Here is a 26,511-nt window from a genome sequence, read left to right as displayed (position 1 = left end):
AAAAAATAATCTTCATCGACTGCTTGAAAACACGTGACGGAGCGTGGGCGCGTTATATCACGGCACGGTATCCACAGATGACAGACTGAGGAAGTGGATAGAAAAACTGTCAATGTAGGGGCTCAAACGCAAATTTGGCGAATATAATTGCTGTTTTAACGTCAAACTTCGGATTGTGAATATATTGGGTTGCCAAGGCATTGTTGAAATAAATAAAGGAGATTGTTTTGGGAGATTTGGAAAGATTACATTGATATAAGTTGATTGCAGATTGTGATCTACGTTACACACCTACATCATTTGCTGAATGCAGTGAGTGTATTACAGCATAGATATTCAATAGAAAAACGTGCGAAAACATTATAAATCGTGTATACCGTGTATCCTACAAAACCATATAAAGTGTCCCGTCGTCTAGTACCTCTGTTTACTCGCTGTGTTCCAAAGAACAAAAATAAGAGGAATAAGTGGTCGATGATCCACAGAATGGAGTTAAATACATTATCTATATTGTCAATGGGATATTCTCAATGTAAGTACACTTTTAAATAAGGGTTACCGTAGGGTTTTATCGAGTCGCCAGTTTTTCTCGGATGACCACCAAATTTTGGATGAATCACTTATTTCATTTTGTAAACAACCCTATAAATATACCTATTACTCTGTCTATTATAGGTTCAAATTATACGGAAAGTGGCTGATTACGAGAACAAATACTGATTATGATTAAACCACGCGGAAAAATAAGGAATGTAACGGGTGGCCGACCTCTCGTCGCAAGGAGCCCCTAACAAGGAACATTCACGAAGTGTCTTTCGCCGATATCGTTCAAATTTTGTAGGGTAGTAGTGTTCCATAATAAAAGCACATTTTCAAAATTTCTCGTGCCCATAAGCCTTGTGACATAATAAACAGGATATAATAAAGGCAGTTGAGTCTTAGACCTGAAAGCGAGTGTGTCGTGATTTCTCTCCATCCTTCCCCTGTGAATCGGCGCACACTTCAGGAATACACGAGAAATATGAGGCTTTTGGCAAGGTAAATTCAATATTTATTACTGCGATGCCCAAAGCGTTCGCTGCATGTCAAAGCAGAACCTAAAATTTCAACTCGTTTTTGCTGTCGGTATCGGTTCAAAAACAGGAACTCGAGTAAATACAGCGTAAATAGTATTTGAAACTTATTTCTTTGTATATCAAATGCTTTTTTATTTCTTTTTAACGATCATTTGGATCTCAATCTTGGACGATTCTCGCGCTTCATGCATTCGGCGCCTTTCCATCTAATCCTTCCATTTACCCATCCCCTTTTCTTCTGTTTCATCCTCGGCTCTGGTAACTGAGGCCGATTTTTCAAGTTTTAAAAAACATTAGTCTTGAAAATCGTCATTTAAAGCATGGATAATCGTCTTCATTGACATAAAACACTAAACTGAGGATGTTAAAAAGGATTATGTATAGATCGACTAGAACATTTAGCGCATTACTCGAGTGAAAATACTAAGGATTGGATATTTTTCGAAACTATCCCACGCATAAGAAATATGCCTCGGGTATTGAAGTAAAGTGAATAGATTAAGTCAGCATGCTTAAGAGAGAGAAAAATGAACTGTTTCCGTGAAAGGCAACAACCGATACCCTTTTTCACTTTCCACCTTCGCCAGGGTGAGTCGCGCGGAAGGGGCAGTTTTCACACCACAAGGCTCTTTTAGCCTTTTTTATTACTGCGTCCGTCCGATTCATTTGTAGCGTTTAGTTTCTTTCTTGAACTTAAAAAAAAACCAAGAGATTTTAAGGTTGATTAAATTACGTGAGAAGTATAGAATTTATTTGCCTCAACAAAACTTAAGTTTAGTTCTATAGTTCGTTCGCTTCGTCCACTTAATTCCATGAAGATTCAAGATCCAAAAAAATCGTTGATATAATTTTTAATAAAAATTCCAAAGTCTCCATAATCTTGCAATTTTGGTAGGAAAGTACTAGTCCAATCACACAAGTGTGTAGCAAAAGGCAATTATCTGTAGGCAGTAATACTGTAACATGCAGACGTCAAAACCTGCTGGCTGAGCATGTAGAATAATTGGTTTTTCTGCTTGAGAATTTGAAAGGGCCAAATATTACATGATTCATATATGTAGTATGTAATCTTTATTACAGCTATGAAAATTTCTGTACTCATGGCTCTCCCTTGTAGTTTGGATACATATATATGGTCGAAATATTATGAGTGCCAATATTTTAAAGTAATACCTATCATGTAACACCACTTTTCAGGTATTTTCTGTTTTGAAATTTAGCTATTATATTTTAATTACATAGTGATGATATGAAAGATGCTTTTGTCAACTGACTCTTTTACAGAGAAATATTTTTTTAAGTGGTTTTCTTGTTTCCTGGAATTAAGTCATATTTTTCTTGGAGCCTATGGCATCAGAATCGATGGAATCGGTATCGGTAGAATCGGAATCGAAATGTCAGAATCGGAATCGAAATGTCAGAATCGGAATCGGGATCAGAATCGATAAAATTTTGGAATCGACCCATCACTAATGGAATTAATTAATAATGAGTTGCATCCAGATCAATAATTCAGATTCTTGATTTACCACATATTTGGCGACGAGGATAAACTTTAATATTTTGTGAGAAGTTTCTAATACCTGAACATAACCAAGATGAGTAATCCAGTCGGAAGTAGTGTGAAAGTTTTCGGGAATATTGGAACTATGCCTGAATTCAACACAAAGGGTGATTGGAATATGTACCATGAACGCTTGGAAATGTATTTTTTAGCAAATGGCATTGAGGAGGAGTGTAAAGTGGCAGTGTTGTTGACTGTTATTGGTGAAGAGGCTTTCAGAACGGTACGTAACCTATGTGATCCAGTATCTCCAACAACAAAAACTTATGAGCAGTTATGTTTAATATTGAGAAATCAGTTTTCACCATTTGTATCAGTTTATCGCAAACGGATTGAGTTTTACAAGATGCAACAAAATTCACCAGAGTCGGTGGTGGAGTGGTTTGTGCGTTTAAAACAACAGGCGATGGACTGTAAATTTGGAAATGAGCTGAATAATATTTTAAAAGACAAATTCATCTCTGGACTGTTTCCTGGGCCTATTCTGGATAGAATTTGTGAGGAAGAATAAACCAAAACACTACAGCAAATCGTAGACATTGCTGTAAAGAAGGAAGGCTGTATGAATGAGGCAAAATCAGAATTTTTTGTTAACAAACTTTCGGAAGGCAGAGTAGCTAGGGTAGTTTCGAAAGAGAAAATTGAAGCTGGAGTGCAAGTTATAAGTGATAATTCTTTAAAACAACAGGTAAATTTTGCAAAAGTTTGTTATGCTTGTGGCGAAGCTATCCCATACAAAAAAATCTGTGCTGTGGCTGTACTAAAGCTGCACTGTAACTGTGCTAAAAGGGCTGTACTGTGACTCTACTTAAACTGCACTCGAATTGAAACATCACAGTACGGTTATAGCACGGTCAGAGTGCAGTTGCCATAGCACAGTCACAGCGGAGTTGTCATAGCACAGTCACAGTGGAGTTGTCATAGCACAGTCGCAGTACAGTTGCCTTAGCGCAGTCATAGTGCAGTTGCCATAGCACAGCCACAGTGCAGCTGCCATAGCACAGTTTTTACTGTAATACTCTTTCCATGAATCAATAATTGACAGTCTTGATGTGGCTATTACATTCCCTGAACATCTTATTGAAAACAAGAAGCAGAATTAAATCAATATAGGCCAATTAGCAGAGATATATAGTTCCCTTTTTAGGTGTTTGAAGATTGGTTGCCTGATCCAATCAGAAAACCGCAAAGAGATAACAGTGGCCAAAACGACTACACTCATTCGAATGTTGACTAGTCTAAGGAAAGATAAACCATATTCCTAACAGACACTCACTGAATTTGTTACGTTCCATTTCCTTAATATGAACAAAGTTTATGGTACTAAAAATATTGCTATCGAAGCACTTAGGTTCTATGAGAAAAATTGACAAATCCTATTCTGCACATCAACGGGCACTCAACATAAAAACCATCAAAATTTACTTCAGTGCTATTTGTCTAGTTGCCACAAATATCTATGCCCACCTCGATAGTTTTTGTTGATGAAATTTCAGTACTAACGCCGTGGAGCACAATAAATGACAATAAGATATGAAAATAAAGAAATTTATTAAATACAAATATACTCATGATTATAAACATAAAAATGAAAGTCTTGTTAAGGCATGGCCGCTCAATTCATTTGCCTCTTTGGCTTCCTTCCTGAAATTAAAAGGAAATCACATTACATACTGATATCTAATAAAGTGTTACGTCAAAATTTGACTGTTTAAGTTTGTCTGAATTTAATTTTAGAAAGTTGAGTACTTACCCCCAGCAGCAGAGTATAAATAAAGATGTCTTTTTTCAACTCTCTCGTGCTTCGCAAGGAGTAGATTGCGAGTCGTCGGAATCAATCGTGGAAAGTTGATTCATCGCGAACCACACGGATTTCAGCAAAATCGACGATATCACTTCACCAGCAAGAAAAATTCCCGGCTAAGTAGCTAATTTTGATGTAATTGAAGTAAAGTTCACTTCTTCACGTTCTTAGCGTCGATCTTACATCGACGCATCCATCGTACAGCGTAGATTTCAGAGCACGTAAACAAGTAATGTTACAACCCGTTCAACACCAATGCTGTCCAACAAAGATGGCCGAGTATCGGCGGAAGTTGTTCTTTTGACCATGCTTTACCAAAATAATAAGCAAGCTGGAGCTATGTATAGCCGCGGTAATGTCAACATAAATTTTTATATAATTTACGCATTCATATTCTCATGGAAATGATAGTTGATCGTAATATGAAATAATATAGGAAATACTTTCTCCCGTCAATGACTAGTTTAAGTCCAGCCCTGTCACAGTGCTGTTTGAGCCATAGTACAGTTCCAGTCATGTCACCCAGCCCAGTCACAGCCCACTTTTAGCCACAGTACACTTCCAGTCATGTTTTCTAGCCCTGTCACAGTCCAGTTTGAGCTATAGTACAGTTCCAGTCCAGTTACCCAGCCCAGTCACAGTCTAGTTTGAGCCATAGTACAGCTCCAGTCATGTTACCCAGCCCAGTCACAGTGCAGTCTGAGCTCTAGCACAGTTCAAGCACAGTGATCCAGCACTGTTACAGTACAGTTGTTCTCGAATTCTAGCTGCCATAGTACAGTCTAGTACAGAAAAGTGTACTGTGACTGTGCTAAACACAGAGTTTAGTCCAGTTACAGTGCAGATTTAGTGCAGTCACAGCACAGATTTTTTTGTATGGGATAATCATGATTTTACAAAATGTAAATATAAGGCTTATAAATGTAAGAAGTGTGGTAAAATCGGTCACTTGGCCAAGGTTTGTAAAAGGACTAATGGTAAAGAAACTAATTTCATTGATACTAATCAGACATCAGGATATTCAAATAGTGAAGAATTTTCAAGCTATGGAAGTATTGAATTATTCAATATTACTAATGTGAACATTAATCCTATATTGGTACATGTTGATATTGGAGGTACACCTATTGAAATGGAAATTGATACAGGTTCTGGAATCTCTATAATTCCAGAAAACATTTATAAAGCTTTATTTACCAGATTTATATTGCTTCCAACTAGTGTTAAACTCCAAACTTATGTGGGTTCAGAGATCATTCCTGTAGGTAAATTTGTTAGTTCAATTACGTTTAATGGTTTGAAAAGGAAGGCTACATTCACTGTGGTTAAAAAAGGTGTCAGACCATTACTTGGTAGGGATTTAATACGCTTATTCAAGGTAAATGTTTTTGAAATTTGCAATGTCAATTTTAATGAGAAGAAAGATGAATTGATAAAAGAGTTTAAGGATTTATTTGAGAAAAGTTTAGGTTGCTACAAGTTGAGAAAAATACAATTGACTTTAAAAGAGGGTGTAAAACCAATTTTTTGCAAGCCACGGCAAGTTCCTATTTCATTTAAAGCTAAGGTTGAGAAGGAACTTGACAGGCTAGTATCTGAAGGTTGTATTACCAAAGTAGATAATAATGAATGGGGAACACCATTAGTTCCAGTTCTTAAACCTAATTTTAATGTTCGGTTATGTGCTGATTACAAGGTTACAATTAATCGTTATCTTGATGATGTTAATCATGTCATGCCCAGAGTGGAGGAAATATTTCAAGCAGTTCAAGGTGGAAAGAAATTTTCAAAACTTGATATGTCAAATGCTTATAATCAATTAGAGCTAGGGGAAGAAACAAAACCTTTGTTGGCATAGAGTACACATAAAGGTATTTATATTCCTAATAGATTGGTATTTGGTGAGAAGCCAGCTTGTGCTATTTTTCAAAAAGAGTTGGAAAAAGTGTTGCAGGGTTTGGATGGTGTAAAAAATTTCTTGGATGATGTCATAGTCACTGGTAAAAGTGATGAAGAACATTCACATAACTTGAGGTTAGTTTTTTCCAGGCTTAGAGAAGCTGGATTTCGATTGAATTTTGATAAATGTAAATTTTTTGAAACAGAAATTTCATACTTAGGTCATATTATTGATGCTGCAGGAATTAGGAAGGATCCTTGCAAGGTGAAAGCTATAGTTAAGGCCGCCAGGCCTACTAATGTGACTGAGGTTAGATCTTTCGTTGGTACCTGCAATCACTATGGGAAATTTGTTCCTAATATGTCAAAAGTATTAGGTCCATTGTATAAATTGTTGCAAAAAGAAGTAAAATATGAATGGAATGATGATTGTGAGAGAGCTTTCAAAGGATTAAATGTGTCGACCTAAGGTTTGTCCTATTTCAGCAGTTCATGGCCTACATTGCTATATCCATACACAATAGATTGTTATGGTGAAATTTTCTATGAAGTCCAAAGAATTAATTGCAATGAACATGATGTAAATGTAATATTTCCTCCTGCATTCATTCACAAATGGTTTGAATTATTAAGATCTGCAAGTCTGCTCACCATTTATGGAGAAATACATTAAGGATTAATATCACTTAATAGCTAATTTATAACAAGTTTTAATCAACAGTTATTTTATTGAAGGCACCTGGTTTTCTGATTTTGACACCGAAAACTAACCTTTATCACACGTTAGTATTACATTGCATGTAATGCTAACGAGTTATCTTGCTGTTAACTTAATCCCACATGCGTATTGCGTCGCTTTTGCATAAAACAACTCATGTTTTAGCCTAGCAGTAAGTGATTAACACTCTTGATTGCGACGCATTACAGTCATCCAGAGGAAGTCGAGGCAGTTTCCACCTAAAATATTGGCCTAGTGTGTTTATTACGCCTGAGATTCAGATAATAGCAGGCAGACTTGCGTGACAGCAGCTCATTGGTGTACGATTCGTCCGATTGGCCGGAGGAGAGTCAGCAGATGGCTGACTGAAGAAGACACCAGCAGGATGGCTGGAGAAACTGTCGTCACCTATGCACAACTCAACGCAGAGGAACGCCCGAAAGCCGAGACTCATATAAGACAGATGTATGTTGATCTTAGTGGTGGGCTGATAGTATCTGTCTATGTAGATGACACTGGTCTAATGGGGATTGCGTGAAAAGAGGGGAATTTGCGAGAAGGGGAGGACTCAAAGAGGAGAAAAGAAACCACTTCCTATTGCTCTCAGGTAACTTGCAACTTTTGCTCGACGCCCATGAAATTTTCTCCTGTGAAGGAACTCTGAGCTCTGTCTCTTCCAACTCCCCATTCCACTTCCATACGCCTAGCTTGAACTTTCCTCCAATTCCTGAATTTTTTCAGATATCTTAAGAGTCTGGATCAAATTCTTCTTCTTCTAAATCTTACTGATCTTCGGCAATATTATTTAGCTCAACGATGACCTCTTCCAGTGTACATATTTACCATGTTCATTGCTTGAAGAAAACTGCCACTCTGAGTCACACATACACAGAGTTCCAATGCCTTACACAAAGTTTCAAGTTTGGACAGGTCGAGTGAAAAAATCCAACGGAGTATGGGATGGACGAGAAGGCAGCTGGGTAGCCACCTTGAGGCACCACAACACTCTCATACTGACAAATCCAGAATGTATACAATATGCACACATATCGCTTGATTTTTACTGTGTTTTAAGGCAAGTAGGTACTCAGCCCATGCTTTTGTCTCCCAAATTTTACTGCTCATAAAAAATTGCCAACCAGTCATTACAGTTGCTAAAGGCATAACAGTAGCCCAAAATAATAATAATAATAACAATAATAATTATAATAAATAAACGGTAAATGTTGCTTATCACCTTCCTTTGTTTTTGTCTGTTTTCCTTGTCTTATTTTTGCCTCAATTAACATTGGCCAAAATATCTCATGCTTCCATACTTGTGGATAAAATCTTATTTGAGTGAACGCAGCCAACATGTTGTCTTGTCAAAAAATGGCTCTCAGTTTGTCTCCCCCGAAAAAGCAGTCACCATTGGCATTCCCCAGGGCTCCATTCTTGGCCCAATTTTGTTTTTGATATATATTAATGATCTACCTGAAATAGTGAAATCAGTGCCAGGAGCAGAACCTGTGTTATACGCAGATGATACCAATATTATTTTACCAGCACCTTCGGTTAATATCCTATCACAGAGGGCGGACCGTGTCACAAATTTATTGTCTGATTGGTGCCTCCAAAATCATCTTATACTGAATGCCAACAAGTCTGGTCTAAAACACTTCACCACTAAGAACAAAGCCCCTGCTCTGATTTCCGTGGACATTGATGGTAACTGTATCCCGCAAATCCTCAGTACACAATTTCTTGTACTAACATTGACCCATACCATTTCTTGGGATGAACACATAAACTTCATAGTAAGCTAAGCTCATTATGCTTTCTTATAAGAAGCATAAGGAGGACAGTAAGTCCTGAAGTACTGCTAGACATTTACTATGGTGAATTTTATACGCAAGCGATGTTTAGCATCCTGTTTTGGGGTTCCTCTCCCCATGCAGACATTATCTTCAAGATACAAAAACGTGTAATAAGACTTATGTGCAACATTCCAGTGCATACACCATGTCTCCCGCTGTTTAAGAGACTTCGGTTACTGCCAATTCCTAGTGTTTATACGTATGCTGTTTGTGTGTCTGTCCAAAAAACTCTAGTAGACTATGTGACAAATGATAGGATTCATAACTATAATACCAGAAGGCATAAGGATTTTCACCCAAATTTTGTTAGGACTACTATTGCAAAGTATGGACCAATGTCCATGGGGTTAAATATTTACAATCATTTACCCCAGGACCTCAAAATTAAGATATGTACCGAAGTATTTAGGAAAAAGGCGTTGAACTTTTTCCTCTCCAAAATGTTTTACTCTTTAAAAGAATTCTTTGATTAAAATTTTTAAAGGAGTGGAATGAGTGATTAATTTTAGTTATATATACCATTTTTTAAGATGTATTTTACCATGTATTTTATATTATTTTGTACATGCACTTTGTGTAATTCATTGACGTGCCTTATATTGATGCACAATGCTGTTATCAATCTCTGGGCAAATAAATACTATTATTATTATTCCAGGGAAAACATCATTTCTTTCCTAAAATAATTCAAAAGAAAGATACCTGAATGCACTAACCTAAAGATCATTAAAGTGGATGAAAAGTCACAAAAGGGTAAATTTATTAAAAGAAATTTGCAGATAGAGTGAAGGAACAAATTTCAAAAATGGCCAAAATGGCTAACTCCATCGTTTCAGCCTTATGCCACTAGGCCACGTGGCTTGCTGAAGGATGACGCTAACTAAACAAAAGTCATGATGCACCAAATCTTTACATGCGAGTATCTCTTGAACATGGACCTAAGGGGAAGAAAGCTGTGACACTTTTTCTACACTACTGTAATGTATGTAAATGGATACCGGTTACTAAGTAGCAGAATGTTTGTTTTCCTTGTAATAATGTGATTGTCACTAGTTTTGATGCTGATGCAATGATGAATAAACTGTGCCTGTGAGAGATATTATAAATTGGCGACAAGGAAAATTAATTAAATCACATACGGAGTAAAACTTTGGTTGAGAAAATGACTTCACCAGCTGGAGATGATGGAGGCCTTACTAATCCACAAACAGGAACTATGAGTATTGTCCATTTGTCTGCTAGCAGCATTGGTTCCATGAATGAATACCGGAATGGAGATGATTGGGAGACATACCAAGAGAGATTAGAACAGTACTTTGTGGCAAACTATACAGATACTGAAAGAAGAGTGGCAGTTTTGCTGACTCTGGTTGGTGAAGAGGCATACAAGACACTGAAAGACCTGTGCAACCTGGTACTTCCCAGGGAGAAATCTTATGACCAGCTGTGTCTCATTTTAAAGCAGCATTACTCTAAGAGGATATCAGTATTCTGAGAAAGAATTGAATTTTATGAGTTGCGGCAATCAGGGCAGGAGACTGTTCGGGAATGGTATGCACGGATGAAGATGAAGGCCGGTGACTGCAAATTTGGAACTATGCTCGACGAGATGCTAAAGGATAAATTTATTTGTGGACTATCAAGAGGACCGATTCTGGATAAGCTGTGTGAAGAAGACCACACTACACCACTGCAGAACATCTTGGAAATGGCCATTAAGAGGGAAGCGGCATTTTCTACCATGACAGCAGCATGTGGGGAAATGGATTATATTAATGTCAAGGGGAAGCAGTGTCAACAACCCAGACCGGGCATTTCGAGTGGCCATGGATATAGGAAGCAGGACCTAAAGGGAACTGACCTTCAGACCCACCCTTCGCAAGTTATGGGAGAAATGAACAGGTGCAGAAGTTGTGGTGAAGGTAACCACAATTTCTCGAGTTGTAAGTTTAAGAAATATAGGTGCCGAAATTGTCAGCAGATAGGACATTTAGCCAAGGCATGTAAAATTTTGGGTAACCATTCTGTTGATATTAGCGAAAAGTCTGAGTCTTGTTTGAATTTTGTTCATATGAATTATTGTGAAAACAGTAAGGTAATAAGGCCTTCGCCTGTCAGTGTAGTCATTAATAATAAGCCTTTGTGTATGGAGCTAGACTCGGGTGCAGGGATTTCGGTAATTCCAAAATCGGTATATGATGAGCGTTTCTCCATGTGTAGACTTAAAGAAACTGATATTCGATTAAGAATGTATGACAATCATATCGTAGTTCCTGCTGGTGAGATCAATGTTCAAATATGCTATAATGGCATACGCAAACTTTGTAGGCTTATTGTGGTTGATGGTGGTACCCGCTCCTTGTTTGGGAGGGATTTGATGGATGTGTTTGAAATATTTAAAGGTAATTTATTAAACTATTCAGTGAATGCAATGAATTGCGATAGAGATTTAGTTATACTAATTAAGAAATATGGGGATTTGTTTAAATCCGAGCTGGGAAGGTTTAAATATGAAAAGGTTTCTCTAAAAATTAATGGGTCAGTCAAGCCAATATTTTTTAAACCTCGTCCTGTACCATTTGCTTTTAAAGCAAAAATGGATGAGGAACTGGACCGATTGGAGAAGGAAGGTGTTATTTCCTTGGTCACTAATTCAGAATGGGGAACACCCTTGGTCCCTGTGATGCGGCCAGATGGCCGATTGAGACTGTGTGTTGATTACAAGGTAACAGTAAATAAGTACTTGGATGATATTAAACATCCTTTGCCTCGCATCGAGGAACTCTTTGCTGCTCTGCAGTTTGGGGAGTACTTCACTAAGTTGGATTTTTACCAGGCTTATAATCAATTAGAATTAACAGACGAAACTAAAAAGTTGTTGGCTTGGAGCACTCATAGGGGAATATTTGTTCCTAATAGGCTCCCATTTGGTACAAAACCAGCATGTGCAATCTTCCAGAAAAGTGTGGAAAAGGTTTTACAAGGGTTGACAGGTGTTATAAATTTTTTGGATGATATTGTAGTTACTGGAAAAAGTAGAGAAGAACATTTTAACAATCTGGATATAAAATCCGATGCTTTCCCGGCGAATATGTTCAAAAAAGGCTATATGGGCTTCCAGCCGGGTGGTCTCCCTCCATTCTGCCGACGTTTCGGAACACGAGTCGGGTTCCATCCTCAGGGCTAATGGTGAGTATGAGCTGCCCTGAGGATGGAACCCGACTCGTGTTCCGAAACGTCGGCAGAATGGAGGGAGATCACCCGGCTGGAAGCCCGAATAGCCTTTTTTGAATCTGGATATAGTTTGTGAGAGGCTAACTAAGGCAGGATTTACTCTAAATTTAAGAAAATGTGAATTTTTCCAGCGTGAGATAAAGTATTTGGGTCATGTGATTGACAAGGAAGGTTTGCATAAGGACCCAGATAAGGTTAGAGCTATGGTTGAAGCGCCTAGACCACGTAATGTATCTGAAGTCAAGGCCTTCATAGGTATGGTGAATTATTATGCTAAATTTATGCCAAGATTAGCAACTGTATTAAATCCTCTTCATGGATTGCTTAAGGCAAATACACCACTTAGGTGGACGATTGATTGTGAAAGATCTTTCCAGCAAGTTAAGGCTATTATTACCTCTGATCAAAGTTTGGCCCATTATGACCCAAGTGTCGATATTAAGCTAGTCTGTGATGCATCCAATGTGGGATTAGGAGCAGTTCTGTTCCATGTTTATCCTGATAAAAGCAAAAAGCCAATATGCTTTGCATCACGAACCTTAAACCCTACAGAAAGAAGGTATTCAGTCATACACCGGGAAGCTTTGGCTATTTATTGGGGTGTTAATAAATTCTATCAATACTTGATGGGCCGTGAATTTATACTTTGCTCAGATCACAAACCTCTCTTAGCCCTTTTTGGCAAAAAAAAAGGCATACCCCAAATGGCTGCAGGAAGGCTACAAAGATGGGTATTGTTCCTTAGTGGGTTTGACTATACCTTCCAGTATATCAAAGGGAATATGAATTCGGCAGCTGATGGTTTGTCCTGACTGCCTTCAAATGTTACTAGCTTTGAAAATAATGATTATGACTATTTTAATTTTTTAATTGAAGATGAACTTCCCATAACCTCAACAGAGATTAGAAATGCAATACGAAGAGAAAAAATTTTGGGCAAGGTGGCCCTATACTGTAGAGATGGTTGGCCAAGTATGGTGGCTGAAGAGTTAAAGCCATATTTTAGGCGTTTAAATGAGATTACTCTTGACAATGGTCTTCTAATGTGGGGTTACAGGGTTATAATTCCACCTAAATACCGGAGGCAGCTCTTAGATGAAATTCATGGGGCGCACTGTGGAATGGTTAAAATGAAAATGCTTGCCTGTCAGTACTTTTGGTGGCCAGGGCTGGATGAAGATATTGAGCGTTATGTTAGAAGTTGTCATCCTTGTCTAAGTAATTCCAGGTCTCCTGGAAAATCAGTTTTAATTAAGTTTGATGATGCTAAACATGTATTTGATCGAATTCACCTGGATTTTTTGGGACCTTTTAAGGGTAAAATGTTCTTGATCTTAATTGATGCTTTCTCTAAATGGCCTGAGGTTTTTGAAATGACAAAAACTGATTCACAATCAATGATTGAAAAGCTAAGGGACTGTTTTGCCCGTTTTGGACTCCCTAATATCATAATCACCGACAATGGCCGTCAATTTACGTCCCTTGAGTTTAAAAATTTCTGTTTAAACAATGGCATTGTACACAGGTTGTCTGCTCCCTACCACCCATCTACGAACGGAGCTGCAGATAATTGTGTTAAAACCTTCAAGGAGGCTTTAAATAGGCTGTTAGGGGATGTGAGACAGGCAGGATTAAGCATGTGTTCCCTAGTAAGCAAGTATCTGTTTTCTTAGCGCACAACACCCCACTGTGCTACTAATGAGACTCCTGCCAAATTGATGTTTGGACGTGAACCAAAGACAAGGTTATCTTTTTTATCAGCATCCTTTGTTGCTAAGTATAACAGAAAACAGATAGAATACCACCATGGCCAGAGGAATATAAATTTTAATGTGGGGGAGGTTGTGTATGTGAAAGATTACCGTGTGTTAAATAAGACGACTTGGGTAAAAGCAACCATTGTTAAGGTGTTGGGGTTCCAGACATATTTGTGTGAAGTTGCTGATGAACATAAGGTTCTTTGTAAAAGGCAAACAGACCAAATAATAAAATTTGGTGAGTTTTACAATGACTGTGAAACTAAAGATGGTTGTGAAACAGACATTTTGTGTAGGCCCCATAGACTGTCTAAACCACCTGACAAACTTAATTTGTAAAGTGTGACATGCTGTATTAGTTCTTCTGTTTTAATGGTTATTGACTTTGATTTTCTTGTTCTCCATACTTGGTTATTTTAACATTGATTTTTATTTTTTAAGCTAGTGTTGGAGGGATGTAATGTATGTAAATGGATACCGGTTACTAAGTAGCAGAATGTTTGTTTTCCTTGTAATAATGTGATTGTCACTAGTTTTGATGCTGATGCAATGATGAATAAACTGTGCCTGTGAGAGATATTATAACTACCAATACAGTTTCAGAAAATAACATCAGCATTCAGATCCTGAACATTGATCTCGCTATACCTCCATGTCAGCCTAATATGTAACTTCCCCAGGAAAGAAAAACTGATTTCCAACAGTTTTGAACCTCATTTGAATCTGATCTGAATCCTTAAAATCTGATTTGACTCTGTCTTGACACTGATTTCCACTGGTTTCCAGCGGACAGGAAATGGAAGGAAGTGATTTGAATCTCATTTCCATTGTAACTGGTTTCCAGCCGTCTTCCACATGGACTGTATTGACACTGACTTGAATGTCATTTGAAACTCTTTTCCTTATTTATTGGCTTGAAAGTGTTTTCCACAAGTGCTTTCCAACAGAGTTGAATTGTAGAATGAATTTGAAATTCTCTTGTAATGAGTGTCTTATAAAAACCTATCTCACACAGGCTTTACGACTGCGTTGATTGGAAAATTACTTCTTCTGAGGTGTCAATGAGTATAATTAGTTCAAAATCATGGTCAGAAATAAAATAATGACGTAGAGGAAATATGTACCTTGCCGTCTTGCAAAAATTCACGGGTGATGAAAAAAATTTACAGTACATCATCCACATTTTGTATTGTGCATCATTTCACCTGCTGGAGCTCACCGGGCATGCAATTTAAGTGGCTAATACGGCTTAAGCACGTTTAAACCTCACTTTGCGACTTCGCCTTTTAAAAAAATATAGCGGGCATAGTGCTGCCACCTAACTACAAAAGATAGCAAACCAAAGTAGCAACGCCGATACGCCGATTCCGTTCTGAATGTTTACGTGCTTGTGGTTCTGTTTTGTGCTAAAGTAATAGGGCGTGGAGAAAAAATAATCATATCAGTATTATTTAACCAGTGCTAAATTCCCGCAGCGTTGAATTAAGCCATTCGTGCATCTCTTCAGTCTTCAAGCGACAGTGGAAGCCTGATGTGATTTCGATCTTTTGTGTTTTCATTGAATAATTTATCTTGTGTCAACAGATTTTGAGCGATTACTAATATTTTTGTATACAATATGTATAATATGTACTTGCGTTACGTCGCCGAAGAGAACCTACCAGGATTTTCAGAGTATTGTGTATCTTGCTGGTTTGTTTGTGCTAAGTGAAACGACCGTGTTCATGTATTTAAACATTAATGGAAAGTTTCTGTAGTGCAACATACAGATATCGTTGGCTTAATTCTGAACCAGAATTATTTTCATAAGTCACGTTAAGAAGTCTTTCTTTCGTAAAGGCATCTGAAATATTTTCTAGTGTAGTGATTTTTCTGTTAATCACGGAAAAATTTGTGCTCCTCGATAATTCAAGATTGTGGAATCTGATGCAAGTTGTTGTTGTTCTGGTGCAGTGACTGTTCTGTTACTCTTGGCAAAACTTTTGCCTTTCGATGACTTTTCAAGAACTGATAAACAATTACAAAAAGCACAACTAGTTTGTCTAACTCTCCTTCTAATGAGATTTCATCTGTAAATTCTGTGTTTCCCTAAATTATTTCTAACGCATGAAATTGAGATTTTAAGTGTATTCTGCCGCAGAAGTTTACCAAATTAGATGACTATGTATTTTCAATTGAATATGTACTTCCAACAGAGTTTGTGCATTCTTAATAAATACGTTAATAGAGCCTGTGTTATTTTGTTGTGGTGGGAGACTTACATGAAGTTCATTTTGTTAGGCTGTATTTTGTCAACTTTTTTCAGCTGAGTCTACATCCAGATTAATGATAGAGATGTAGCATGTGAAGTTAGAAACGTTGGTTGAGTGCAGCTCTGCGAAACTTGGACCTGGCGGAAATAATTATTTCCGCCTCGGGTATCAGCAGTTAACTCATGTATTCGAAGTTAACTTATGCATCAGCAGGTCATAGGAGGTGAGAATCGAGTCGCAAACAAGATTCAGATAGGTATGAAGGTGGAAAACAGATTCGAAAAAGCTTAAACGGGGAAACCGGATTCAAATCTGTTGAACAGTGGAAACCAGAGTCAAACCACATTCATGGAAATGAGTAGGAAAACAGCCGCCATGTTGGACCTTCACAACTGATTTCCCACTGTCCTCCTACTGATTTCCAGCTGTTTCAATTTTCAAAACAGATTCAAAGGAGAAGGAAATCAGTGCGTCAAACCTGTTGGAAATCAGTGTTAAATCTGATGGAAATCAGTTTTTCCTTGCTGGGTCTTCATTGCAAATTTCACCCCCAATGACGCACCTGCGCGTGTGACTGCGTAAATCATATGTGCAGTGCTTTGATTGGCAATTGCAGTCACCAAAAGTTTCCAGAGAATGTTTCTCCAACCAGAATTAGAAAATTATAGAAGGCAGCAGGACTTATGGATTGGGAGTAAAGCACGCCACTCTTACCTCTTATGTACTAACTCTTGACTTACCTTTTAACTGCACCAACACCCACACTAGTTGAAACAAAAAAATACACATTAATTGGCGTACGGGAAAAAATTTCTCTCCACCAGAAATCAAACCATGGACCTTTGGCTTTCAAAGCAGACCACTACACTACACTACCAGGTCCCTGAATCCCTGCGGAAAAATTCAAGGAACTGGATAGAGAAGTGGTCTCTCATGCCATTGTTTCAACATTTACAAGAAAAATTTTTGGGGATTCTCCTTAACTATAGAAATAACTTTGGTTGCAAATTTGGATGTTTATAAGTCACACGGTTGTAAGTCAGCAAATGATTACAGGCGGTCCCCGACTTTCGTACACAATGCGTTCCCGAAAACTTGTACGAAAGTCGAATGTACGAAAGTCGAACCATTGACTTCCATACTAATTAGGGGTTACGTTCCAAAAGAGCAGAATATACGTGCTAAAACTTTTTTTTTCACGGAATTCATTTCAATTGACTTAATTTTAATAATATGTTAATAAAACTCCTCAAATCATCTACAGTAAACTCTTGATTTTACGAAGTCAGTGGGACCGGAAAATTGGCACTTCGTAAAATCGAGTTTCGTAAATTCAAACCTTTTTCATAAGTCACGAAAAAAATGTTCGCTTTTGTTTCTTCCGCCGTTTTTTGTCTTTAGTGGTCTTATTTAAATGTTTTCGGTGGTTATTCTCGGTATAATTCATAGAAAAGGCTTTTTGTTCTGATGTATGATGTGAAAAATCGTTAAATAATTATACCACCACAAATTTCCCATTTCTTGTTCATACTTCAACATCAACGATCGCTAAAGAAATTCCCGACCAGTTTAGAAAACGTAATCAAATAATGAGTTGCAATGTTTATTATAAGAATTAACAGTAATAAATTTGTGGTTAGGAGCCAATAGCTACTATTAGGTATGCAAAAGATAGATATTTGTTTCTGACACCCACGGAATTTTAGCGGCAGCCGGCCTAACCGCCATTTATGTCGCCCTCTATCGCTCAGTGACGAGAAAAAAAGAAAAACAAGGGTCTTAGCCCGTTTCCAAAATAACCTTCGTAAGTTAATATTTCGAGTTACTTCGTATTTTCAGCAGAATGTGCTCTATTTTCACTGAGATTCAATTACGATCATAAATAACGTAGGATGTGATTATCTTCTGGCGAATATTTGAAGTAAATTCTGTTTGAGTTCTCCGCCCGACTACTGTGTTCCATCATCTTCGCAGACGTTGCCGTAAAAGACTTAATTCTTCATCAGGACTGTATTCTTCATACCGGGTGTGAGGTGACCTGTTCATATAGTACGTTTCTCTCCTTTTATGCCGACAGGAGCAAGGTTCCAACCAGAAAACGACAGGAGAAACATCTTACAGTGTCGGAGAAATATAGATGGAAACGTTATTATCCACATTGATTTTTTTCCTACAAGAGACGTTTTATCATTTCTCAACGTGGTTAAGTATTGGTTCGCTAGCGTGAATTCCCAAAAAATGACACGCAAAAACCTGTACAGTCACCTCATTTAGTTTTCATGTTCCTTTCTCCGCCGTATTGAAAGTTAGGCAAAGGATCATTGACATAGAGAAAAGATTTTCTTAGTTTTAGCACTAAAAAATAGTCGCGCCATAATCGTAAATAAACATAGTGTGGAAAGAGCAAAGACATTAATTTCAATTGAAAAGTCAGCTGAGAAGAAGAGAGACAATTATAAGCGCGACACCATTTCCCTGACAATGGAAGATACTTCTCCAGCCTCTCTCCGGTTAATAACTTCCCCCCGTTGCAGGTAAGGATGAACCATGCCCTTCTCCACAATCGGGGAACGTTCCCAGTGGGTGGGGTGAATAAGAGTGGGATGGGGATTGCCTGAGGGAAGAAGTGTGGTCAGCACAAGGACTAGTGAAGGGGGCAGGACAAAGAAGGGTGGGGAAATGGCCTTCAGCTCTGCCTCAGTCTACTTTTGGGGGCCGTATTTTTTTGCGACGCACACAAGCTCAGTCTCCTTAGGGAGGGAGTGAATGGGAAATGCTGGGGAAGGAGGGGTTTGGGATGCGTAAGGTGGGTGTCAGCAAGATCAGCCAAAGGCGGCAGGAGGGAAGGGACGGCTTTGGAAAGACAGAACCCCAGCATGGGAGAACGGGGAAGCGCGTGAGAAGAAAGTTCATGGTTAGACTTGGAAGTGCGTCTTCATTACGAGAAGCCTGAAATATAAATTGGCGGTAAATAGAGCCCAGTACTTAAGATATTTAAGTTGTTCATTCACAAAGGCTAATATATACACGAAAAGATATTATGGCGCGGATTGCATGTATCAACGTCCATTTCGGGATGTTATTAATTTCTGTTCCCATTTATAAAAGTAGCAAATAGATTTGAAAGAATGATAATCATGAATAAAAATATCTAAATCGATATCCAAACGCACATGAGCAAAATAGATGAATGTATACATACCGATCCATCGCAAGTAATACCGCTCAAGCTTCTTCCGGTATAGGACTTTAAAATCCTGGATAATGCCTTGGTCCAAGGGCTGGGACTTGCTAGTCGAGTTCGGGGGTAAAAAGAGGACTCGAACATTAGCCAATTTTAGATCTTCCACGTATTTATGAACGGTGGCATTATCCATTATTAAAACAATTTCGCTGTTCTCTCCAGCAATTTTTCTCTGTAGACGTATAACCGTTCGCTGGAAAAATTCTCGGGTCATCCAGCTGTTTTTATTTGCATGGTAAAAAATGGGGAGGGCTTCCAATTTTACAAGTTTTAAGCACCGTGGCCTTTCAAATTTCCCAATGACAACGGGCTTATTTTGTCCGTGCCCGTTTGGTTGACGCACAGCCCCACAGTAACACGCACTTTACTCTTTTTCCCCCCATGGCACCTTTGCCCTTTGAAACCCAGGGTTGCGTCAGGTAATGCATTAAAAAATAGCCCAGTTTCAGGGGCCAGCGAGGGTGAGCTCGTCGAGGAAAGGGTCCCGGATTAGAGACCCTTCGAAGTGCTTCGGCGAAAAGTAGTCAAGTAGTCTTCGAAGTACGTTCACAGCAGTGCAAATGGTTAATTAGGGGTGTACGAAATACTCCGCGCGACCTTCCTGACATGTTAAACTACGAATTATTGTCGATGCTATGTTTACGAACAGGCACGTAAATAGGGGCATAATGTCAGCCGCGATATTTTAACTGAACTCCTACTCCCCCTAAATTCCCACAGTGAGGTTTTTGGCGACCCATTTCTCTCCAAAGTTGCATTATCATTTACGATTTTGCACTTTTGATGGACCACAGTTGGAAGCGCTGATTTTTTAGCTACTTACGCCGGCGTAACTAGTTTTGCTGACAAATTTTTCGCCGTAGTTCGTATAAACGAATGCCATTCGCTCCTAGGGACCGAGCCGAGGTTCGTAAATTCAAAAAATTTCGTATAATCGAAACTTCGTATAATCGAATAGCGCCATGTATTTAGCATAGGCTTTTCACCGGGACCGCAATATCACTTCGTATAATCGAAAACTTCGTAAAATCCTGCTTCGTAAAATCAAGAGTTTACTGTAATTTCTTTCGAAAATACGCAAAAAATGCAAATAAAAGTTTAAAAAACAGGAACTCCGTTGGCTATCGAGTGAAACTTCCTCTTGGCGTTTAAGTTGACATTCCGCTTATTACGTCCACTATAAATAAAAGGACATATCAAGAAGCATAAAAAATGCATTTGCTGAACCCGCACTCTGGATACCTTTTAATTCTTACACCAAAATTCGATATTTGGCAGGTGACATTCGTGATCGCGTATATTCCGCATGTTATTCAAAAAAGACAAAAGACAAACGGAATTCGGGTGATATTTCGTGCAATATCGTTGCTGAAGGTTTACACGAATTAAACAGCACTCAAACGAAAAAACACAATTAGAAAGAAGGTCTTACTAGTTTTATTGAAAGCTATTCGATGATGTCTAGTCAACTTCTTTTGAAAAATATCTTCAATGAAGGCTTTCTTCTTCTCTTGATAAAGGAGCCTATAGCAGGCAGTCTCTCTCCCAAATAAATCACCTAGATTAGAGTCAATTGCCAACAATTCCCTTCATTATATACGTTCGTATTGTTCGCATATACTGCCATTTGAAACAATTGAATGTTGGGATGCGCAATAAACATCGCGGGAATTTTAAAAAAATTACAGACCAACGTCCGAAAGTCCGAATTTAGCGTACGAAAGTCGAGTAAAAGGTGTCAATTTTGAATGTACGAAAGTGCGAATTGTACGAAAGTCGAGTGTACGAAAGTCGAGTGTACGAAAGTCGAGGACCGCCTGTATTTCACTTTCAACTCCAGGGCAACAAAATATGCACAGCAACGCACTTACCTTTACGAGACTATTGAGGCCTAAAGCAGTGACCAATGCTCCACCAGTGGCGAGAACATATGATGTTCCCAGGACACTGAAAAGAAAGAAAAAAAAATGAATGGCCACATTACAAAACTTCTACTAAAAAACGTTATTTTATTAAAATTCCAATGAAAATATAGCCAAATAGTACTGCCACTTTTATAAAAATTCAACACCTAATCAGATGATAACCATTTTTACGTCTATGTACAGGATGTGACGTGACCACGAGCATGCCATATGGCTTCGTCAATCACTCTCTCAGCTATTCAACCATGTGGTTGGTGTGGATGGCAGATCTCACACCAGGTATTCAGCAAATGGTGGCCAGTCCTTGAGGATGCTTTGACCAGAATTTGAAGCATGGACCTTTGATAAGTCCATTGACTAGGCTACCCCGACAGAGCACTATGCAGATTGCTAAAGGAAGCTGCGGATAACTGTTTGGCACGGTAGGGAAGGATGCCATGAGCTTTCTTTCTTTTGAAAACTTTCTGTTCTCAAATTCCTTCTACAATTAAAGTTCCCCAGGTGACAAAAAAGAGAACCGCCTTTGAGCAGAGAATGGCAGAAACTAAAAGCGTGCCTTAGAGGAAGTGACAACTCTGCGCCCACACCATTGGCCGTGTTTTCTGATCGGGCACTAAAAGAACCTTCTCGAATTCTGTCACGCTTCCCCTGCCATCTGCTGTTCTCCTTGATGTCCACGCTTGTCTCCCTAATGCCTCTGGCCCTGTTTGATGACAAAGGCTAACCCCTGCCCTTAAGACTCCATGATCCACTTATTGCCCACCATCAGCAGCCTCTACTTTACCACCTGTTTTGATGTATGCGTAGCAAGGTTTCCGGGTTGACCTCCACGTCGATTCATCTTCAAGACGACAGTTTCGCCGGCGTTGAAGCTAGCGTCTTCAGGTACGAAGTATCGGATGCAGGTTTTTGCCCGTCTTATATAGGCCTTGGTTTGGGCTAGGTGCATTCTGATTGGTCCGTGGGTAAGAGTCTCTTCCATGTGTTTGAGAGCGAATAGCTGTCCTCCCTGTTGAAAGTGGATGTTTTCGTGATTTCTGTTGCCTCTCGTATGAGTCGTGGAAAGTAATGTTTTTCTCTAGCGATGAAACCTGCGCAAACCTGCATCCGATACTTCATACCTGAAGACGCTAGCTGCAACGCCGGCGAAACTGTCGTCTTGAAGATGAATCGACGCGGAGGTCAACCCGGAAACCTTGCTACGCATGCTGCACCACCCCGCGAAAGTCTCCATCAACACCTGTTTTGATGGTTGTGGTCACAGTATTTTCTAGCACCATCCAAAACAGCCTCTATTCTGGTGTTAGGCCCCAATGCATAAATACCGCCAGCAGCTCATCATCAATCTTTTTTCTGAGAAAAGTTAACTTAGTATAGATCGCAGTATTCATAAAAATTTCACAGAAAGAGCAGGGGCAGCCCAAGGGCAGATGGAGATCACGCTCACAAAATTCTTACACCATTGATAGCGCCCCAACATCATTGACGCCTTTCTTTACGTGGTCACATGGGGTGCAGTGTTCAGGAATTACAGGGCACGGTGTTACGAAGGAAATGTAGCTCATTGCCCTTATAGGGAAAAGGGTTGCCTGATAACCAGCACTGGTCAACAAAGAATATTGAACACAAAATGAAGAATAGAAGCAAACAAAAGCAAATGTAACCGTAACTGTTCCTTCTCAATCGTCAGCATATTTATGAATATAGTACACATTTAAACAAAGAAGGGGCTCACTTTCTTATACCCCAAGCTCATTTTTTAGCTCAATCTTTAGCGAGGTTACAGGTTTTCATACCACCAAATTATTCACTTTAGAACCTTATCCTGGAGGGCTGGGAAAATACTCTCGTAGTGATGAAGAGTCAGTAGGGTTTATAGAAAATCACGGAAAATGATAATGCAACTTCTATTTGAGCCCCAGAGGAGACAAAATAGCTTTGTAGATAACAATTCTCCCAGAAGGGATATGAATGATTCATACATTATGTTTTGGGGTAAGCACTATTTTACTATGCTATGGTGAGCAGCTGCCACATGTTTATTTATTTATTAATACCAAAAACAGCACTAAGGCCTTACGCATTGAATTATATATATAATAAATTATGTAAATATGATAACGAGTATAAAAACAATCTCAGAAATGGCAAAAATGAAGGTGTTAGAATGAAGGGCTTTACAGTTGTCTGCTGACCCCGAGGCAAGAGGCAAGGACGTCAAGAGAAGGAGTATTTGCAAGGGGATTGAACAAGGGCAGTAAACGGTAGATAATGGATCGTTGTGACATTGATAGTCAGAATTTGGGCTGGTGTAAAGTTTCTGTATTGTGGATCGTACAGGCTGGAATGTGGAGTGAAGAGAATGAGAGATGAAGGGAGATGCTTTAAGACGGTTTGGTTCAAAAGACCGAGATATCACTTACTTAATCGGAATATCTGAGTCCCCACTCCTATTGGTGTAGTTGACGAGAGCATTGAATGACTGGTTAATCCACTGCCAAAACACAACTGCTGATGTTGACCTATAAAAATATTAATTGCAATAATTAGGAGAGAGACTCCCACGATTATACTAGCACATATTTAAAGTCATGCAATCCATCTTCACCATACAACTCTTTCTTCTAGACTCTTCTTAAAAATTCTTAAAATTAGTTTAGAAGATTATGCTAAAATGTGACTCAAAAACACACCAATTACGACAGATCACTGAAGTTAGGCAAGCAAAATACTACTTTCCAAATAAAGAAAAATTAGTGAAAAATGAAAACGATAACCAACCATGAACACAGAACTAGGCAATGAACAAATGAAATTGTACAGTTTATGGATTGCTATAGAATTCCCGTAGGCCATAGATAGTAGAAAAAGCGACGCAAGTTAATGAGTAAATTCATGAAAGGGTACGAATGAATACAAAATGTACTATGCAACCACCCAACTAGGACAAATTTAAGGACAGAATGAGGAATCTTTCCTAATTTGTTTCAGACATTTGTGCATATTCCACTTCCGTCCCCCAAAACTGTCATGCATTCACAGATAACTTGTACATGTTAGTGTACCAAGTAATGAGACCTTGATATTATACCTGCAATGCAAAACATTTATCACTCAAAATAATAAAAAGATCATCCACTGAACCGGGCTTAAGCTCAAAGCAAATATTGTGTAGACTTAAAGATGATCTTTGTAATCTGGATAAATAACACGAAGGCGTATATGTATATTCTTGACATCACAATACATGTTGAACACAAATAAAATGGTATAATTCGCAGGGGAAAAAAGTGAAATCGGAACAAAATATAATTGAAGCAAATCCACAAAAGTACCTCACATCTATAGCATGATTTTCAGAAAATAGATAAACTTTGCTACAGTTTCTAGTCCAATTTTTTTACTATTCTCCACGATGCTGAGGCACCGTGATAAACTATAAGTATCACAATGGAGTTAGCAACAAGAAAAACCTATTTCCTGATAATTGAGACTTCATATGGGATGGGAACACAATGTAATAAAAAATAGAATTTTTAGTGAAATTGATTTTCTAACGGTGCCGGGGTTTTGCATAGTCTGGTCATGTCAAAAATCATGTAATCCAAATTCCTCCTATCGCTATTTTGCATAGAACACATTAAAATCGTCTCGGTATCCTCTATAATTACAATTGTGGTAACCTAAAGAAGGCAAATTAAAAAATCCCAGAGCCGCAAGTGAAATCGGAACAAAAGGAAGTTTCGCAACGATAAACAGGCATCGTAGATTTTAAACAAGGCCCACTGCTTCGCTGTTATGATGTTCCCTCCCGACACATCCATGCAAATAGCTTCCTTGCGGGTTAACTTTGTACAACACACGCATTCTCCACCTAATAAACTATCAAACGAAACTGGTTTCATACTTGTAAAAAGTCATCATGCAGCCAGTTATAGTCATGTTCATAGGAACTTGGGCCGACATTCTTCCCAATATAAACATTTTTTCTCCTGTGTCGGGATGGTAAGCAGAATCGTAGAGGTGCTTTGCCTTCCATAATTCGTCTTCAGTCAAACCTGGTTCACTTTCTCCAGCTCTAAAATAAAAATTACAAATTTCGGTAAATGTGAGCGAGACAATGTAACATTTTTAACGAGCATACATGAACATACCTGTAATTCTTTACAATTCTTTTAGCTTTCTCCAGCTCAGCAGAGGAAACAAGCAAATTTAATGGGTTCGTGATCGTAAAGAAATGCTTTGCTCTCCCAGTGTAGGTACTTTGATCCCATCGTGGTTCTTCAATATTGATTCTCGGGAGGGAAGACATGTCCAACAAGCCACTGGCTTCCAGGCAAAAACTTAACCGCTCCACTAGCAAGTAGTGTACAAAGGTCCAGCAGCGGTTCTGACTACAGGACTTCGGTTTTATTGCCTCACAATTATGCTCACAATAATTGAAAAAAAAACGAAGTGACTGAAGGGCTGCTATAGAACTTCTACCACCCCTACTACCACTACTACGCGATTGCGCTCCTCCCCTCCACTCCCCTCCGAACAAACTTAAATTTCGTTCTTCAGATTTCATCATTCAGAAATAAAACGATAAAACGAAATAAAATCAACCATATCTACTTCCCAACGTCGTCACGGCGTTGTAAAATTTTTATACCACCTCTAACCAGGTCAAGGAATATATTCAATTCTTCTGAGTGTTTCATAATCCTGAAGCTTATTCATAATTCCTTGTAAGACGGCACTTCTGAAGTATCCAGAAGTATCTGACGTGAGGGAGACCGAAGGAAGGCTGGCGGGGCGGCCTTGAGGTGTTCTTATCGAGGAAAATTGGTAGAAATCGCCATGAAATTTTAAACTCCTTACGCCTGTTATAATTACTCGTATTGCCGGGTAAGATATTTCATCGAGGGAAAGCTAAATTTCTCGTATATCGCTTCGTTGTCCAATTATCTCAGTGAAGGAAAAACCGAAAAACACTGGAAAGGATACAAACGTGGAACCTTTGGTTTGCGGCATCGGTCTGTGTAATGAAAGGTCAACCATTGTATCATTAGCATTCGACGCACGGCTAATTGCGCGAAACATGTAAAATTTACGTTAAGTCGGTACTGCTGTGTGAATCCTATTCAGAACTTCCCCATATGCCAGCAAAACTCAATTTATGATAGAAAATATAGCCTGT

General features: G+C 38.7%; 1 protein-coding gene across 3 annotated transcripts in view; it reads right to left on the bottom strand.

Annotated features, from left to right (window-relative positions):
* Window positions 1–25,846, bottom strand: part of LOC124154741 (sideroflexin-1) — a 100,404-nt gene extending 74,558 nt beyond the window's left edge. For 2 of the 3 annotated variants that reach the window (XM_046528643.1, XM_046528646.1), the window contains exons 1-4: window positions 25,484–25,843; window positions 25,237–25,407; window positions 23,753–23,851; window positions 21,276–21,351 (exon numbers count right to left, since the gene is read on the bottom strand). In XM_046528643.1, the coding sequence (XP_046384599.1) occupies window positions 21,276–21,351; window positions 23,753–23,851; window positions 25,237–25,407; window positions 25,484–25,641 (504 nt within the window). In that variant the 5' untranslated portion in view covers window positions 25,642–25,843. Of the gene's footprint in view, window positions 1–21,275; window positions 21,352–23,752; window positions 23,852–25,236; window positions 25,408–25,483 lie in introns of all 3 variants that reach the window. The other variant, XM_046528645.1, reaches the window with a different exon arrangement.
* Window positions 25,847–26,511: the final 665 nt, after the last annotated feature.

Source organism: Ischnura elegans, chromosome 2, assembly GCF_921293095.1.
Source record: "Ischnura elegans chromosome 2, ioIscEleg1.1, whole genome shotgun sequence".
NCBI lineage: Eukaryota > Metazoa > Arthropoda > Insecta > Odonata > Coenagrionidae > Ischnura > Ischnura elegans.
This window is presented reverse-complemented; position numbering and strand designations above follow the sequence as displayed.